We start from the raw sequence: 19677 nt of genomic DNA on the forward strand, positions 1-19677 counted from the left end.
TGCCATTTATCATCTAGCCTATGAGGAGATTAACAGTTTAAAGAGAGATTTCAGACACCAGCCACCTCCACCCCTCACCCTCAGGATACAACACCCCTCCTCTGGCAAACAGTGCTACACACACATTGGTGGCCTTAGCTTTGTTTTTGTTTTTTTGTTTTGTTTTTGTTTTTAAGTATATATATGTATATTCTGGCGAGCACATGTGGTTACTGCATTCAAAGATGTCCCACGAGAACCACCACTAGTGGGCGCTTAGCTGACATGGTCGCTGAGAAGGGTGGGGCTTCTCCTCATTTCAAAGCAACAATGTAATTGTTTCAGTTTTTAATTAAGTGAATTTTTGGATTATTTCCATGTTGTTGTCTATGATGTCCATGTCCATGATTATGTCCATGTCCATGATGCTGAAAGTGCACATAATGCATTTAAGTTTAAACCGGAAAATATTGATAAAATACCAAAATTTATAATTATTGACGCAAACCAACTTGAATCCACGCTTCTTCTTTTTTCTTCTTCTCTCTTTTATGTTTTTTCTTTTTGTGGGGTAAGGCCCGATATTACCCCTTGAACGGGCCCCCAGATGCTTATATTGTATGTACATACTCGCTCTCCAAAAAACAGAGAGTATTGATTAATTAACGGCACATAGCCAAAACTGCTCAATATAAGATGTTGTTTCTGAACTGATTTTAGGTAGAGCAACGCCGAGTGACTAAACTGGCTGCCGTGCATAGGGTCAAATGAAACACATCCCCTTTCTTTTTATATAAGACATGATGCACCATGTGGTGCAACCTGGACACATCGTAAGTAATGAACCTGGGATCATCAGGTGTTTCGGGTCTTAATATCAGACCCCCTCATCAAAAGAAATTTTCTTGGTTTAGAGTTGAGAGACTAGGGCTGAGAGGGCTGCGAGTTACAGGGACAGCCAAACAGCAAATAGAAATTTATACTTCCAACTTATCCTACAACATCATATTGAGAGCTGTTGTGAAGACTGTAGGGTAGACTAAGGTTGTCCCACGCACAGTTAAATGACAAACATTCTGTAAACGCAAAAGATTTTCTTGAACAAAAGTCTTAAAATTAACTTTAGTAAACCTTATGAAAATTTGCTTGACTATGAAAAAGGTTTGTCTGGTTAATGAAGGGCGCTCTTGGAGCATTTTGTATTTTATATCCACACCGTAGAGGTGAGTTACTGTGAGCCCCCTAATGATTATAGGTCGTGAAAAATAATGCAGAGCATAATCGTTTTAATCTAATTGAATAACAAATGTATGCATTCATACTTATTTATGTATTTATTTTGGTAATAAACCAGTGTAAAATAGTGTCTTATTTTCAAACACAACTTTTAATGTTTATTAAAGGCATATTTGACCATTATTTGGCCATTAACACAACAAAATATATCCACCATATTGCTGAGATTTAATAAAAGGACATAACATTTAACTATATTGTTACAGTATAAAATCCATAAGACATATTCTCATGATTTCATAAGAAGATGAATTATTCATATGACATAAGTGACATAACTTTTGCATTGAAAACATTATAAATACATAAAAGAAATAATTAGTCATCCAAACTAATTTTAGTGCTTTTCAGTCTTTGGTTGGCTAAATGTTACAAAAACTGTTCCTTCTTCCTTGGCATTGGTCAGCACATTTTCTACAAAGGGGCGATTAGACCTTCGCATCAAAGGGGATGTCATTACTTCATATCTAGCTGGACTGCCAACTACTTCAAACGATGCAGACAAGTTACTCTCAGAGTGCTTGGTAACAAATGTTGATGTTTTGGATGAAACGAATGTATTTCCAAATCCATCGGTCTCTTCATAGGTTTCACTAACAGTCTTGGTGCCAAATATTCCTGCAGGAGGCTCTGGAATAGCTTTCACCTCAAGGACACTGACCTTGCGTTGTGGACATGCAGAGTTGTGAAAATTGTTTGAGAACTCAGCAGCTCCAGTTGTTTGGCCTAGATCACCATTACCTTGGTGACTTTGGGAATTTCCGTCTCCTTTTGACTTGGCTGTGGAGGTGAGTGACTTGTATTGCTCTGTGGGCTTTTTGGCAGCAGAGTGGATGGAGATGAATGACGGGGAGGATGGGGCACTGGACTGTCTGATGAGTGTTTTATTTTTCACCTGTGTGGGTGTACCTTCTGGTTTTGAAGGACTTGATGCTAAAGCCTCTTTGACATTCACTTGAGGTGTCTCTTTAATTTGCTCTGTTTTGACCTTGCTAGACACAATACTGATTTTCCTGATATTGTTTGTAGGGTGGCAGCTTTGCTCAGATTTCAACGATTCATCAAACAGTCCTGATAGCCCAGCAATATCAGCCTCAGATTTCAGATTGGAGACTGAGTACAAAGCCTTTTTAATTGCCTCTTCAATATCAAGGAGTTTGGCTAAAGTCTGTTCCTTAAGAATGATTATTTCCCTGCTTGCCTTTTCCAGATCTTCGAATGCAGTCTCAACTGAGGAGGTACTTTCTATTTCATCATCCTGTGTCTCTATTTCAACCTTCAATTCCCCTTTTTTATTTCTTTGCCCAGCATTTCTACTTGGAGAAACTATCCAAGCAGGGACGTTCTCAAATAAAGTCTTCAAGGAGCTAACGTCTACATTGCTGGTCTCTCCCTCTATCTCTTGTACTTGAGACAGAATTATCTTTAGCTCTTCTCGTTTCCTTAGATTCTCAAAGATCTCCATGGCTGCCTTCACGTTCCCTTTCATGATCTCCTCTTTGTGAACAGAGAGTCTCTGTCGCCTCTCATCCTCTGTCTCCTTTACTTTCCTCTTTCTGAGAACAACCTCATTCTCAGGCTTTGTTTCTCCTTCAGCATGAATTTGTTGGGGCACAGGACATGATTCAACCAGATTATTGGTGACTGATTTTTGCATCTCGTCGCTATACTGTTGTTTTTTTGCAATTTGGGGTTTTGATTTCTCTTGTATAGCAGTTTGGCAGGTTTGCTTTTCTTGGCTAACCTTTTCATTTACTTTAGTCTTCTTGGACAAAACTGGAACCGTGTCCACAGCACTTCTGTCACTTTTCCCAAAGTTCTGTAGAGCAGCTTTAAAACCCATGTTTATTCCATGTCTACCATCTTCTGAATAAGTCTGACAGCACATCTGTATCTCCTCAGCTGCATTGATTTTCTGTATCACATTTCTCTCCATTTGCTCTTCAGTGTTGTTTTGCGCTGTTAATTTCTTATCAAATTGACAATCTGAAATGTTACCTGCAGGTTCTGCTGCATTATCTGTGGCCATCTTAATTACCTGAGTTTTTGAGTACTTTGCAAAAGTTTCAGAAGTGCCCATCACGTGATCCCTCTCTGGGAGACCAGAGCCTTGCACCTTTTCATTAATAGATTCTTGATTTGACGTTTCGTGCAAGGTTTTTTTTTTTGGCAAATTAATTTTACAATGATTTTTGCTCTCTGGTGACTTCTTTGTAGAGGTTGAATCTTTATTTTGTTTTAACTTTGGAGGAATCAAGGGACCTTGTACACAGTCATTGATAGAGTGAGGGAGGACTTTGGAAGGAGGTGGCATAATATATTGCTCATTAAGACCTGTTGGTTTAATCTGTTGTGGCTTGGGTGGTAGAGCTGGCCTCTTGTCCATGGGTTTCTCACGTGACTTTTGAGGGAGTGGAGGAGGTGCTATACCTTCAGAACACGATGATTTTGAGTTTCCATTCAAGAGCGTTACATGGTCAGGTGTAGTGTTCTGTGTTTTAAGGGATGGTTGTTCTTCACAAGTTACTGAAATCGAAGGAGACAATTCATTGTCAGATGAAGGCATAGATACCATAACACACTGCTTGTGATCAGGCTTGCTGCTTCCTGAACAAGTTCTGCCTGAATTCCTGTATATCATTGCAGCTTTAAAGTCTCCCTTTGATACATTTACGCTAGACTTCTCAAGGGATTTTAGTGCCAACTGCATGTTACCTCTTATAATATCCTCTTTGTCTGGGAGTTTCTGCTCCATTGCTGCACTCTGCAGAGACCTAATTGCTGCTTTCACATCTCCTCTGACAATTTCTGCTCCTGTCTCTTCCTCTGTTGTCTTACCATCACACTCAGATTTTAAAAGAATAGGTGGCTGTGACTGTTGTGTACAATTATTGGCTCTAACTGTACTTTGTGTCATTTCATGTTGTTGACAAGCCTGAAATGTCACATGGGTTTCCTGATCTTTCACCTCATCACTGACCTTTTGATAAGTCGTTGTGATCTGCTGGTCTCTGGAGGAAGATGACGATGTAGTCTGTGTCACTGTTGAGGAGCTTTGCTCATCTGCTGAGACATTCAGGTTGTATATTTTTCCCGGGACAATGACTTGACGCTCCACACGCATACTTTGACTCTTGGCCATTTCAAGGGATTTTTTAGCTGCTTTCACATCTCCTGATATAATTTCCTCCTTTTGTGTTTGGCCTCCTTCTGTTTCAGGTGTTTGTGCAGACAAGTTCATGTCATAGATAGTCCCAGGTTTGATGACCTCACGCTCCATATGCATGCTCTGTTGCTTTGCACGCTCTAAGGATTGCAGTGTTGCTTTGATGTCACCAGCCACAACCTCCTCTTTTTCTACCACTACAGGTTGCTTTACTGCAAGTTGTTGTTTTGCTGATGAGATATCCCCACGAATTATGTCTTCCTTTGGGATACAGTTTTCAACAGTGTGGGAACACTCTGATGAGAAAAACTTTTTGGTGTTCTTTACATCCCCTGGCAAGACATCAGAGATTGTTCGCTCCACTTGCTCTTTTTGCTCATAAAGACTTCGTTTTGCTTCTTTCACATCTCCCTGAAATATTTCAATGTTGTCCTTAGCCAGAGGGATGGGATCTCCGTCATCATCTGATGCTTCTGTTTGAAGACTCTTTAAGTATTGCAGATCTCCTTTCTCAATGCAACTTTTGTACAAATTCACATTGACTTTTTCAGTTTCATCTATTCTACATGAGGTTGCAGTCTTCTGACTACTAGCAGTGGCCAAGAGATTTCCAATGGTAGACTTTACATCTCCTCTTTCAATGTCTGGACTCTCTGTTTTGATTTCACTTTGACAGATGAGTGAGTAAATAGCCATCTCTCCTTTTCCACCTGCTGACTCTTGCATTATGATTCCTCTTTTCAAAGCCTTACTTGGAATAAGAATGGTATCGATTGTATCGACAATGTTTTGTATTCTTTGATCCTCCTCCAGGTTGATACATGATGTTGACTGATCGACTGGGAGCTCCACCACTGTAGTATTTACTTTACCCTTTTCCATTTCTCTGATAAGAGTAATCTGGGGCTTTAGATTTGGTCTGCATAATAACTGTAACATAATCTTTCTGATGTTCCCCTCGATAACTTCCTCCTTCTGGATGAGTACACCTTCTTTGCTGTCAAGCTGATATTTTGCCATGTTAACATTCCTTATCTCATTTGCCTCTATTATGATGCCATTAGAGTGAATATATGCCAGTTGATGGAGATACAATAGAGTGTCAGTAACATTGCTGACTGTAATTTTGTCAAGCTGAGTGGTTTCAAATAGCCAAGTTGTACTCTTCACATCAACTTTTGGAATCTCCTCTTGAACTTCATGCACTGAACTGTCATCAGATTCCTTGATCTTGTCCAGAGGTTGTGATTCGAACAGCCAAGTACAGCGTTTCACATCTCCCTTCTGGACATCTTCCCTATGGACAGTATTTACCATACCTTGCTCCATAGGTTCCCCTTTGAGGCTGTCAATGGGTTGATTTTCGAAGAGCCAGGTGGAGGTTCTGACGTCGCCTTGTTGGACATCAGTAACACTAACCATTCTCACATACTTTTTATTAGCTGACTGGTCAGATTCAAAGATCTCTTTACTGAGTTGCACATTACTGCTTCCCAAGCACTCTACAACATCAACAGAGGGCTCATCTTGGCTGGTGAAGGAGTCCAAAGGCTGTGTCTCAAACTTCCATCTGGCCGATTTGACGTCCCCTTTCTTGACGTCTTCCTGGGTGACAGCTCGAATCACATAAACCTCATTTTCTGCCTTGATGGCATCAAGAGGCTTTGTCTCAAACATCCACCTGGCTCCCCGTACATCACCACTCATTACCTCCTCTTTCTTCACAGTAGTGACTTCATGAAATTGTCCTTCCTTGTCTCTGATTGCATACAGTGGCTGGGACTCAAACATCATGGTGCTGGACTTGACGTCCACATTGCTCACATGCTTTTCCACACAGATAGACTCCATTTCCAGAGGCTGATCATGGATCTTGTCCAACGAGAAAGTTTCAAATATAAATTTCTTGTTGTGTACATCACCACCCTCAATGTCACTGACTCTGTGCATGTCTGCCTCATTGGTGTCCTTATCATTGATCGTGTTGATTGGACAGTTTTCAAACAACCAGGTGAATTTATGAACTGCCCCTCCCTGAATGTGGTCACCTTGGTTGTCCTCACCAGTTGATGTTGTCGTCTCTGAACCTATTTCATCAAGGGACTGGGACTCAAACAGTTCTTTGACCCGTGAGACATCTCCTGACTGAACGTCCACCTGGCTAACATATGTCACATCTTGATCTGTACTTGTATCCTTTCTTATTCTGTCTAAAGTTTCTGTCTCAAAAAGATGCTTCACTGTTTTGACACCAACCTCTGATTTTATAGTATCCTGTACTGTGTCGCATAACTTTAACTTATGTTCTTCACTGTCTTTAATGCTGTCTAGAGGCTGTGATTCAAAAAGCCAAGTGAAGGATTTGACATTGGTATTTTCAATGGCTTCTTTGTCAGGCACTTTGTCAGATTTCTCATACAAAATGTCCATTGGTTGTGTTTCAAATAACCATTTGCATGTCTTCACATCACCTTTTCGAGACTCTTCCTCCTCTACGGAAGAACTTTGATCTGTCTGATTGAACTTGGAATGGATGTCATCGATTGTTTGGGTTTCAAAAAGCCACTTTGCCATCTTGACATCACCCATTGTATCCTCTTGTCTGGTGATGCCTTTGATTACTTCAACATTTCCTTTTATTTCTACGAATTGGTCAAAAGGCTTGGTCTCAAACAGCCACTTGTAGTTTTGGACATTTCCTTTGATGTGCTCCTCTCGGCTGACGGTTTTGACTTCATGGAGATTCCCTGAACAGTCTTTTATAGCATATAATGGGATTGTCTCAAACAGTGCTTTGTTACCTTTCACATTCCCTGCTGTGGCAATGCCTACCATGCTCTGATTTAATTCCTCATCGGAGTGAGTGATTTTGCTCAGAGGAATTGTCTCAAAAAGATGTTTGAATAACTTAACATCACCCTTTTCAATCTCTTCCTGTCTGACTTCAGTGCTTTTTTCGCCTCTGTAATTTTCAAAAATTTGCTTTGTGCCTTTTACTGCTCCTTGTTCATCAGCTGAGAGGGTAATATTCTTCAAATGTCCAACTTCACAGCTATCATTGAGGGACTCCATAGGCTGAGTTTCAAACAGCCACAGTGAGGTCTTGACATCACCCCCAAGTATTTGTTCCTTTTCCAAAGCCATTTCTGTTTCTGTTGAGTCTCCTTTCAGTGCTGCTAATGGCTGCGTCTCGAAGAGCTTTCTTTTGTTCTCAACATCAGCCTCTCCAGTGCAGCTAGCCAAAGTTGCTTCAAATTTGGGCACTTCCATGCCCTCTTGTATTGTGTTAAATGGCTGTGTCTCAAACAACCACTTCTTTCTAGCAACACCTCCACTCTGGCCCTCTTCCAATGATATACCCCGAATAATTTTCACTCCATCAGTTCCCTTATTAATGATGTCCAAAGGCTGGGTTTCAAAGAGCCAACGTGCAGTGCTGATGTTGTCGCTCCTGATTTCCTCTCTGCAAATGGACTTAATCTCATGGATATTGCCACTTTTATCTGCGATGGCACAGCAAGGTTCTGTCTGGAAGAGTTTCACAGTCTTCTCAACACCTCCCTTCTGTTCCTGGAGCTCAGACTTAAGTTTCAGAAAACTGTGGTCTTCAATGGAGTCGCAGCGCCCCAAGTTACTCAGTGACTTGGACTCGAAGAGCAGCCGAGCCCCTCTCACATCTCCTCTCTCGATAGGTTCTTTTAACACTGCTTCAACCAATTCCCCTTCATCTCTTCTCAGTTTATTTAAGGCATCCATGGGCTGGGTCTCAAATAACCATGTCGATGTTCTAACATCCCCTCTGATGGAAGGCTGCCTCTGAATGAATGCACCTGAAGTTGGTTGGGTACTGTCAATATGCTCAAACATGGAGGAGGTGCCCCTAACATCTCCACCTTTGAGGTCCTCCTCATGCAGCAGCTTTTTGGTTGCATGGGGATCCCCAATGTTGTCCAGAGTCCAGTTCTCGAAGATCCACCTCATGGATTGTACCTCACCGTGATACCCTGCATCTGCTGCTTGGGTGATCTCTGACTGCATCGTCTCTACCAGCTCATCATCCACAACATCATCGAGGTTGGCTCGCATCTCTGGATGAATGTGTTTGAAAAGCCTCTTCAGCTCACTCTTCTGTCTTTGCTGGTAGAATGCTGAGAAGCTTTCTTTGGGTGGAGGCATAGGGAGGCCAATGGGTGACGAAGGCCCCTCATAGTCGAGGGGTCTGGTTGGTACGAGGGGAGGTGGGGGGAGAGGCAGGTCATCTTCATCGTGAGAAGTGTCTGAAACTGTGATTTTTCTGGTTACATTGGCCATCTTGAAAAGAAAAACAGAAATGGGAGGAGGTTGTGTTACTGTCACTATTCAGTCATCCAACACAATATTAGTAGGATAAATGAAAAAACGTTAGATTGTCATGCAATTAGCAAGTGAAGCCATACATTACCTTTTTCTGTGCTTGCTTGAATTTTTTTTTGTCACAGCACACCATCTTCAGTTACTCCAGGGTTAGTGAACACTTCAAATCTGTTAGTAAGTACTGCACAAATCACTGAATTCAAGGCAAGTTTTGAGTGTGGCCATCAATGTGAATTAAATCTTATTATATTATCCCCCCCCAAAAAAAATGTCTAGAAAATCAAACTTCTGGATATATAGAGAGTGACATTTACAAAGTCTCACATATTAAGTTGTAAAGGAATTTTTTTTTCAATCATAGTACTATTTAAATTACTATGCTATACTATATAATGTTTTGATGCATATTGTGACATATACTGTTTACCATTTGTTATCACATACCAATTGTTAATTTAGATTTGAATTAGTGCATAGAAATTGGTTATATATATTGATATCATATCATTATCAATATTATAAAGTGAGTTAACAGCTGTTATTTTTTAATTGTGTTTTTGCTGTTATTAAAAAAGGGGTCCCTGCATTGTTTTAAAAAGAATACTATTATCACTGGTGGCCCCAGAAAGCCTTTTTTTTTGCCCCCCCCCCTTTTTTTTCCCTCCCCAATTGTATCCGGTCAATTACCCCTCTTCCGAGCCGTCCCGATCTCTGCTCCACCCCCTCTGCCGAGCCGGGGAGAACTGCAGACTACCACACGTCTCCTCCAATACATGTGGCATCACCAGCCGCTTCTTTTCACCCGACAGTGAAGAGTTTCACCAGGGGGACATAGCATGTGGGGATCACGCTATTCCTCCCAGTTCCCCCTCCCCCCCTAACAGACACCCCGACCGACCAGAGGAGGCGCTAGTGCAGCGACCAGGACACATACCCACATCCGGCTTCCCACTAGCCAGTTATGTCTGTAGGGACGCCCGACCAAGCCAAAGATAACACGGGGATTCGAATCGGCAATCCCTGTGTTGGTAGGCAACGGAATAGACCGCTATACCACTCGCTACACCACGCCCCCAGAAAGGCTTTTTTTTTGGCTTTCCCCCCCCTTTTCTCCACAATATTATCCGGCCAATTACCCCACTCTTCCGAGCTGTCCCGGTCGCTGCTCCACCCCCTCTGCCGATCCGGGGAGGGCTGCAGACTACCACTTGCTTCGTCCGGTACATGTGAAGTCACCAGTCGCTTCTTTTCACCTGACAGTGAGGCGTTTCACCAGGGGGATGTAGTGCATGGGAGGATCACGCTATTCCCCCCAGTTCCCCCTCTCCCCCGAACAGGCGCCCCGACTGACCAAAGGAGGCGCCAGTGCAGCAACCAAGACACACCCATATCTGGCTTCCTACGTGCAGACACAGCCAAATGTGTTTGTAGGGATGCCCGACCAAGCCGGAAGTAACACAGGGATTCAAACTGGTGATCCCCTTATTGGTAGACAACAGAATAGACTGCTACGCCATCCGGATGCCCCAGAAAGGCTTTTTTAATCATACTTTACAACTAGAGATGAATGCTTCTGTATGGCATCATAGTTATGTTTAGTGTTTTTGGTAAAAGAATAAAAAAAGTTATGTGTATTTAGGATCATGGGAGCTTGGTAAAAGCAAACACCACAGCACACATCTAAAAGTACCCACACTAGTCTCAGGGATGATAAGTAGACTGCAGACATTACCTTGCTGGATTTAGCCCTCTGTCCTGAAGCACCAATGAACTCCTAATCAACAACAGCATGAATAAACAAAGTAGTTTTTAGATATCAGCGAAATCCACAGAAACCTGTCATACACATTAAGCAACTGTTGATTCACATTATGTTCCACATAGTTCTATATTTCTTTTGTACCACATCTGTTCTCTGTGCTCTGCTTTTACTGTGTGCAACAGATTTATAGCACAAAAGGTTGACTAGCTCCCATTGTCCATGAGAATAGTGGACATTCCCTTGTCTGAGCACTTGACTACAGTGTGTGGGGAGGAATGGGAGGCATGCCAGGAACTCACTGGCTGTGTTGAACCTCCTGTGGAGTCTTTGGCTGACACCCTTGACAGGTAGAGAGCTGATCTGTCTTTCACTGAGCCAGAACCGACGCTCCTGTCTCGACCTGGTCTTGTTTGGGCGTCTCCGTAAGTTGACTGTGGACTCCTCCTGTCGTCTGCAAGCGAGCAGACAATACAAATCTAAGACATGCAATAATATGAACCATGATGATAATGAGCACAACAATAACTAACGGTTCACAACCAATCCATCTAAAGTTAAAAAAAAAGAATGTTTCAGCATCAATACAAATCAGTGACCCAGAGATAAAGTTATATTCAGAAACCTTAACTTTTGGTCTAGAACAGCAGGGAAAACAAAGGCTTTTATGAAATGAAACTGAAAATATATGTGTATAGTCATAGCTAATGATAGGGTTAAAAGGAGATGAGAGTTTGAAAAAAAACTTCATGGTTTTAACAGAACATCCTTCTGCCAGTTTGCACAGCAGTGAATAGAAGAGGATTTGACCCACATTTGTGTTGAAAGGACTGGGATATTCAAAGCACAGTGTCAGTAAAACATGTGTGGTGTCAGCAACAAGTTTAATGATAACAGTGTGTGCATTTATAGAGATGTTGGAGAGTCTCTTATCTGGGTACTATTGTTGTTCTTGGCGGCATGCAGGAACTATGTCATCTGCAACACGACCTATTTGGCACTCTCTCTAAAGTGGACTGCGTGTTACTGAAGATCTGGGGACCTGTTTGCTGGTATTGAGTAAATCAGGGTTAACTCTTAATGTTTATTTGACTGTCGTTGTTACATGCAAGTCCATTGACGGATCTTTTGATGGCGGCGGCTGACAAGATAAACAACCCTGCAAACCCTGCCAGTTGTCTAAGATCCTCAACAAACAGCGTGCCATGGACTGACCGTGAAGCCCCAGAAGAAGAAAAAAAAAAACAACAGCAACTGCTAGCTCAGCTGTAGGGACCTCGATTGTTTGCACATTGTTTCTGTGAGCTCCCTGCCATCAAGCCGTCAACACCTGACCAGAGGAATGTCACGGCCTGACCCCGTGGAAAATGTGAAAACGATGCCAGTTGGCTAAAAGTAGGTGTGCATTATTTAGCACGTAGCTGCAGTCCATGGAAATAATAAGTGATAATCCCATGGAGAAAAAAAGTAATTGTGCAGGGTATTTGTGAAAACAATGAAACGTTCTAAAAACGTTCATTACAGTTGCTTTTTTTTCTTTTTTTTTAGATTTGAGAGAGAAATCAATTCAAATGTATGACTATTGCAAGGGATATGTGAACAACAAACCATGGGACGAGCTGAAACTCGTCATGAGTCAAAACAGGAAACATTAAGCCTTCCTTTGATAGATCAGCAGCCCAGCCTGCTGCATGGGCCAACCAGCTGTAACTAATGTCCAGATTTAAATAACACACCTCCTGTTTCACATAGTAAGCTCTCCCGGGACAAAGGGATGGACCAACAAGCAGGCGCCTCTCACGAGTCTGGACTTAAACTATTTTCATAGCTGGATGAACAGACAGAATGAGGCAACAGAGCAACATGCGAGTGTTGTTGAAGTTGTACCCAGAGAACGGAGCGGTCAGCCTCATCGCTTTTATTACAGTACGGTCACCACCGCATCACCGATTAGAGATGATAAAATATCCATCAGCAACTTTAACAACGAGTTTATACAACATGAAAATGGACTCATGAAAAGCAAAACTTCTGGTCTAAATTGTAAATTAACTTCTGCTGATTCTCTTCTCTTTTTTTTCCAGACCAAATTCAATGTTAGTGTATCCGACGTAAAATCCGATTCGTGAGCCTTTGTTTAGCCACCTCATCCTCGAGGACTTTGTGAAGCAGTGAGCAATGTCTGCTGACTTCTTCTAAGGCTTGGGTGATTTCCCCCGAGTGTCTGTATTCTCCCCATCGCTGGAATGGAGAAGAGCTATTACAGGCACAGCAACGTGAGGGCTTTTCGGGCTGCCGACAGCTGTCCAAATGATCGGAGAAATACAGCTGGTATTTGTTCTTCACCACCACCTTCACTATCATCAGCTGTTTGTGATTACGGCCACATTCACAGACTGTAATGAAAACCTCCAAGCCAAAAGTGTCCCTTAGCCCGGAGACGTAGACCCCCCAAAGACAACACAAATCAGCACAAAGCAACGGCCATTAATTATCACGACAAAACCCGAGTGAAAAACAATCTTTCAGTATTTATAAAAGATCGAGATGTTTTGACTTTCTCTTCATCATCTTCTTAATTTTACAATAATATGTGCTGTGCCTCTCCCTGCCTAAATTAAGTGCTTCGGCAGCAAGATGGAGAGAAAGACTGTGATTGGTTCATCTTGATCTTTGACCTCCCATTCCTGACATATCTAGGGATTAGCGGTTCGAAAAAAGATAGACACTTAGGACATCATAAAGATTCCTGCTAAAGGATACGGTGGAGACACTTAAATATGTGACTCGAGACAGCTCGGATAATGTGCATCCTTATTAACAATGACAAAATGAGGATTACAATATCTGTCATCCCTTTAAACAAAAAAAAGGTCAATAAGCCTTTTTTTTAATCCTTTGTTTTCCATCGGTTTCGTCTAACCAGCAACACAGTGTACTGGCACAGTTTGAAAGGTTAGCGTCACTTTGCAGGAAACAGTTTTGTCAAAAAAAAAAAATCAAAAAAATTGAAAAGGATCCACTGCGGTCTACATTCTTTCAATTTATCCACCAGATGTGAATCGGTGTATCAGACAGACAGCTCAGCAGTACTAACAGAACTGCAATCTTCGATTATAATAATGTCGGCCCCCGTTATCGCTATATTATTTGATTCATTATTCTCCCAGGATTAATTGATAATACTCACAAAAGTGCTTTTTAGCGTAGTCCGCAGTTGCTTGGTGGTATGATTCAGTTCTGGGTTCTGTGTTGGAGGAAGCTCCAATATTGTCCCTAGCAGCCCCTGTGTTGTTTGACTCTGTGTGGGTCTCTGTCAGTGCCCCTCTCTGCCTGTCAGCTCACTGCGTCTCGTTCTAGTCCGCTAGCCTTTGTGACAGCTGATTTTTATCAGACCCGCTGCCCCAATGGGTGAGTTTTGCTATTTTGGGAGGGTGGCTGACAGCAGCTACTCGACTGAGTCACTTCAGTCAGTTTACCGGGGGACAGGGGCACCCCCCACCCCCCCATTCCCATACCTACATTGTCACCCTCTATAATGGGCACTGGGATGGACCTTGCTGTGAAGTACTCGGTGAGTAAGAAGCGGAAAAGACATTGAGTAACTCATCGGTGGCTCTATTTTGGTAATTTGGTAAAGCGCTAAGACTGCCAAAGAATCTTTGCGCAACAGCATAAACCAATTGGAAATAGATGTTATGTATGTAATAACGGATTATGAATAGTCTTCAACTGCGCTTTTGCAGTGGTTTCAACCTAATTTGTGTCTGAAGTATTTCCATGTTACTGCAGATGATTTAGGAAAGCACACTGTGATTTGGTATCTGTTGCTAGTGTTGTCAATAAGCCAGGTTAGTTCAACCAGTAGCAGGAATTCAGAATATCCGCTCATATTACAAAGTGAGTAATTCTTCTGTTGGTGGACCAATCCCGAACTGTTAGACACATCACACGCTCAAAGTGTGGAAGACGATATGATACGTTGGATCTATGGGTCTACGTCACCTCTAGGAAGTAGAGGTATGGCACAGACTGCCAAGGTCTGTATCATGGTCAAGACTGTCAGCAGTGCCATCAGTCCTATCTTAAGCATGTGGGCCAAATACATAGTTATGCATCTACACGACCATATCGTCTTTATATAGCTATCTCCCACTGACTTCCAGGGCCAAAGAACAGGGGTCACTATTTACCATACTCTCTCTGTCCTTACTCATGGTACTCAAAACCCCACTGACTGGATTACATGGAGATATTCTAAAATCCTGGATGCCATGGCTCTGACATACTCGCTCAGTAGGGCCTTGGAATAGATTCACTTGATGATTGTAAGTAGATGGCCTTGTTATAAGGCTTGACTTTGGCACCATTCTCAAACTGTAGTATGTGCCAACGGGATTGGTGGTTGTGTCCTCATTCAAGAGGCTTTAAATTACCCATAAAATCTTGACATCTAGTGGAAGTAAAATTAGCCATTTTTGACAAGGAAAGGGCTTGATAAACACTGATTTGTCTTACAGTCTGAGCTCAGGTGTTTTTACAGTGTCGCACCAGAACATGCAGCGACTTCATGTGTTTGAGTGAACCCTGGCTCCAAATCCTCACTGCTCTCTCCTGCCCTATCACATGTCACAGAGAGCATAAGCATTTATTTCAATAGCACTACTCACCGTGTGAGTATCTGGATGCTCTGGCGTGAGAATCCATGAGTCCACTTCCATTATTTTGCCTTTCCACCTGGGTAAAAGTGAAATGACAGAACACAATACAATTGCAAATGATTTAGTTTTGAGAGTCACTTGCTGCAGTCAGTGCTCTTAGAAAGTGCAATTCGAAGAAATATGCACAGAGTAAGTAAGTAAGCAAGTAAATAAGTAAAGTTTATTTAGTATAGCACCTTTCACAGAGAGCGGTCACAAAGTGCTTCACAAGAGTAAAATTGTTAAAAATAAGCATAAAAACAGTTAAAAAAAGAGACAAACAATGAAACATAAGCAACAAAAGACCTTAAAAACAAGCAAAATTACAAACACTAGACAGCACGAGGCGAGACAAAGACCAGTCTGACTAAATGAGTCTTCGGCTGCTTTTTAAAGGCGTCAACAGAGACCGCAGGTTGTATGTCTATAGGAAGAGCATTCCACAGTGTTGGAGCCACAACGTCAAAGGCACCATCACCTTTTGTTTTCAGCCGAGACCGAGGGACAACCAGTTTGCCCTGGTCAGAAGACCTACTGACTGGGGCGTCCGGGTAGCGTAGTGGTCTGTTCTGTTGCCTACCAACATGGGGATCACTGGTTCAAATCCCCATGTTACCTCTGGCTTGGTCAGGCATCCCTACAGACACAGTTGGCCCGTATCTGCGGATGGGAAGCCGGATGTGGGTATGTGTACTAGTCGCTGCACTAGCACCTCCTCTGGTCGGTGGGACGCCTGTTCAGGAGGAAGGGGGAGCTGGGGGGAATAGTGTGATCCTCCCACGCGCTACGTCCCCCTGGCAAAACTCCTCACTGTCAGGTGAAAATAAGCGGCTGGCGACTCCACATGTGTCAGAGGAAGCATGTGGTAGTCTGCAGCCCTCCCCGGCTCAGTAGAGGGTGTGGAGCAGTGGCCAGGACGGCTTGGAAAATAGGGTCATTGGCCAAGCACAATTGGGGAGAAAAAGTGGGGAAACCCCCCCCCCCAAAAAAGGACCTACTTGTGTTATAGATGGAGCAGGTCGCAGATGTACACAGGGGTCTAACCATGCAGGGCTTCATATGTGAAAACAGAAACTTTAAAATGAATGCTAAACTTGATGGGAAGCAAGTGTAAAGAAGATAAGATGAGTGTGATATGAGTCGTCCTGCTGGACCTGCGACAGCCTTGTAGTAGCATTTTGGACCATTTGTAGATGGTCCAGGGATGACTTGCTGAGGCGGGTGAAAAGGGAATTGCGCTAGTCCAGCTGGGATGATATGAAAACGTGAATGATCATCTCTCACTCCGGTTGTGATATAACAGACCTGAGTTTGGCAGTGTTTCTTAAATGGAGGAAACATGTATGGGTCAATGACTTAACATGACGATCGAGTAAATGGACCGATCAAATGTAACACTGAGATTTCTAAGATTAGACTGTACAGCTGAAGAAAGAGACCAATACACTGAGCAACCTTGGAAGCTATACTATGTGAAGCAATGATGAGGACCTCAGTCTTACCTGCATTTAACTACAAAAGGTTGTTAGCCATCCAGTCCTTAATGGCAGTCAGACAATTGTGCAAAACAGACAGTTTGTCAGTCTTAATCAGGCTTAAAAGTGACATACAGCTGAATATCATCCGCGTAACAGTGATATGAGATCCCTTTAAGTTTGCTAATAATATGACCATGGAAGCATATACAAAGCAAATAATATAGGACCCAAGACAGAACCTGATGCACATCACAGGAATGAGCAGCAGTTTCAGACGTGTTGGGGACCAAGCGACACAGAAAAGCTCTTCTCCAAGAGATGGGAGGAGAACCAGAGCAGAGTGCAATATACGTACTTAACCCTTTGGAAAGTGCGAGGTGTCTGAGTATTAGTCATGCATCTACTCCCGCACACATGCATCCAACTACACACAAATGCGAATACGCACGTGCAATCGTGCATGATAAAAACACAAATGCACACACGTTTATTTTTTTATACTTGTGAGGACCATCACTGGCCACACTCATTCCTGAGCCTCTAACCCTACTAAATTATGAAAACATATGAGGTGGCTATTACTCTGACCTTAATCTAATGTAATTCCAACCTCAACATTAAACCCAAATCCTAATTTTAAAACAGCCCATTGACAAAGTGAGGGCAAGCCAAAATGTCTTCACTTCACACAAAAAAAATCCTCATTCTTATGTTCAGACTCCAATTGGTCCTCACAAATATAACTGAACAAGAACACACACACACACACACACACACACACACACACACACACACACACACACACACAAATACAAACCTCAGTGGTTTTGTCCTGCATAGGGGTGCTGTGGCCTCTCCAAGCCACTGGCCGGCACTCTTGCGCTGTCTTACTGCTCATGGCTGACGAGCTCCTGGGACGAGGGCTGCTGGGAAAGTCCTGCTGCCGCGCAGCCTTTGACTCAAACAGGGCACGCAATGCACTGGTACTCGAGGCTTCCCTCTGAGGGAGGCAGTCCATGGAGCGACACCTGGACAGAGGCAAACCCCTCCCAGACCCCAGGGTATCTATGTTCTCCCTGCTCTCCCATCTCCTGCCCACTGCGGGTACCTATAGGAGAGTGGGCGGCATCTTAATTGATGTACAGGTGCTTCTTTTAATGGCATTATTAATAGAAAAAACAAGTGGCAGGTAACACTGAAAATGAGTGAGAAGTAAAATGATGTGCCACCTGGTGTTTGTGCTCCGCTTTTTCACTGGCCCTCAAGTCTCCAAAGCTTTGATACCTGTCAGCAAACATGTAATGACTTTAGCCTGTGACACTGTCAAAAACGTTCATATTTGAAAGGGTGAAGATACATATACGTAGATATATCTCCAGTATATGGACATGTATAGGGATCTTCATGTATGCTGTATGTATCAATAGGTGTTCCTTTACTGACTGTTGCACTAGCTGTAAAACGGACTTCCTGTCCCGAAGAGTGAGCGCTGATTGGACCCATGAGTCTTCATGAAGCCCAGACAAGCTCTTCAACGACTGACTCCTTCTCATGGTTCGTGCCTGCGTGGCAATCACTTGAACAGCATCTAAATTTTGGAGTTCACAGGAAAGTGTGACAAAAAATGTAACATTGTTTAATTTAGACTGTGTATGAAAATATTTGTGTTACTATGCAGCAGTTTGGGACACAGTCTGTCTGTCATATGACCCTGTTAATGTTTACAAGTCCTTGTGCTTTGGTAATAAACTAAACACCGCAGCACAGAAAATGTGTATAATAAGCTAGATAATGTATTGAATAACGTTGATTGTAGCAAGTGTGCACTTTGTTGTCACATTCTCCTTCATTGCCCTTATGCGATAAGTTCTCATTATCAAAACATCTCCCCAAACTTAATCTGGAAGATCAGGCTTTTGCAGGTGAATCACAGCCATTTAAACATCCCACAGGTGCAAGCTACACTACAGGCACAGCGTGCTGATTTCAGTTCAAGTTTATGCCATTTTTTACATCAAAATATATTAAACTCCATACCTGAGAGAAGAAGAGGTCGCCCTGTGCATTCCCGTCTTCACTGTTGACTTGTGATTAAAGAGCATTTCTCACAAGACACAGCACTTCTCAGGGGCCAAAGTCCTTTCTAGCACCCTGTAATTCAAGACTCCCGGATGTCTGATACCCGTCTAGTTATTACCCACGAAACCTCTGATACCGTATGAAACTTCCAACTTGCAATCTTGCATCTTTTCATTGCAGTGGGTACAAAGCTGCAACACCTCTGTGCTCCCAAACCTAACTGACGATCCCACATAAGCTGTCCCTTATTTCTACCCTTGTGTGTGTGCGTGTGCGTGTTTGTGTCAGTATCCATCTGATAAAGGAACAGTAATCACTGTATGATTATATCAACACTAATGACAGTCAAAAATGTGTGTAACAAATTGGCATCACGAATATTGAGAGAGAGAGAGAGAGAGAGAGAGAGAGAGAGAGAGAGAGAGAGAGAGAGAGAGAGAGAGAGAGAGAGAGCCTCCATGGCAGCTGGCCCAGTCAAACGTCCACGTTTAGATGCTCGGCATATCCCTGCTGTTACTGAACCTCATACCATGGCAACACCGCAGCAGCAGCATTATTTTATCCACACTCTACATAGCCACTTTAGTCCAACAAATGTCACATTCATGCACATCACACAACGCTGTACCACGGCATTATGCTTTAATGGGCTTTAACGGTTACCCTATGTAGCTCCTGTCCACTGAAACGTCGCTGGATAAACTTTGGAAACGAGGCTTTCCGTTTGTAAACGGAACGTAACGCCGCGTCAGCTTTGGCCTCCGGCGCTCTGACGGTGTCCTGTACAGAACGTGACACATTAACTTGCAGCGGCTGACCTCACTTTTACAATGCGTGGGATCTTTTACGACGCGCGGATTATAGTTT

At 42.8% G+C, this 19677-nt stretch overlaps 1 protein-coding gene across 1 annotated transcript; it reads right to left on the bottom strand.

Moving 5' to 3' along the window:
* Positions 1–1387: 1387 nt before the first annotated feature.
* On the bottom strand, positions 1388–18796 carry xirp1 (xin actin binding repeat containing 1). The gene is made up of 10 exons (XM_056293812.1): positions 18769–18796; positions 18175–18319; positions 17961–18015; positions 17549–17839; positions 15224–15290; positions 13744–13893; positions 10856–11007; positions 10527–10568; positions 3545–8752; positions 1388–3313 (listed from the first exon to the last, which is right to left on the bottom strand). The coding sequence occupies exons 2-10, from the start codon at positions 18282–18284 to the stop codon at positions 1613–1615; spliced, it is 7776 nt and encodes a 2591-aa protein (XP_056149787.1). The 5' UTR covers positions 18285–18319; positions 18769–18796; the 3' UTR covers positions 1388–1612.
* Positions 18797–19677: the final 881 nt, after the last annotated feature.

The sequence above is a fragment of the Lampris incognitus genome, chromosome 14, assembly GCF_029633865.1.
Source record: "Lampris incognitus isolate fLamInc1 chromosome 14, fLamInc1.hap2, whole genome shotgun sequence".
NCBI classification, from domain to species: domain Eukaryota; kingdom Metazoa; phylum Chordata; class Actinopteri; order Lampriformes; family Lampridae; genus Lampris; species Lampris incognitus.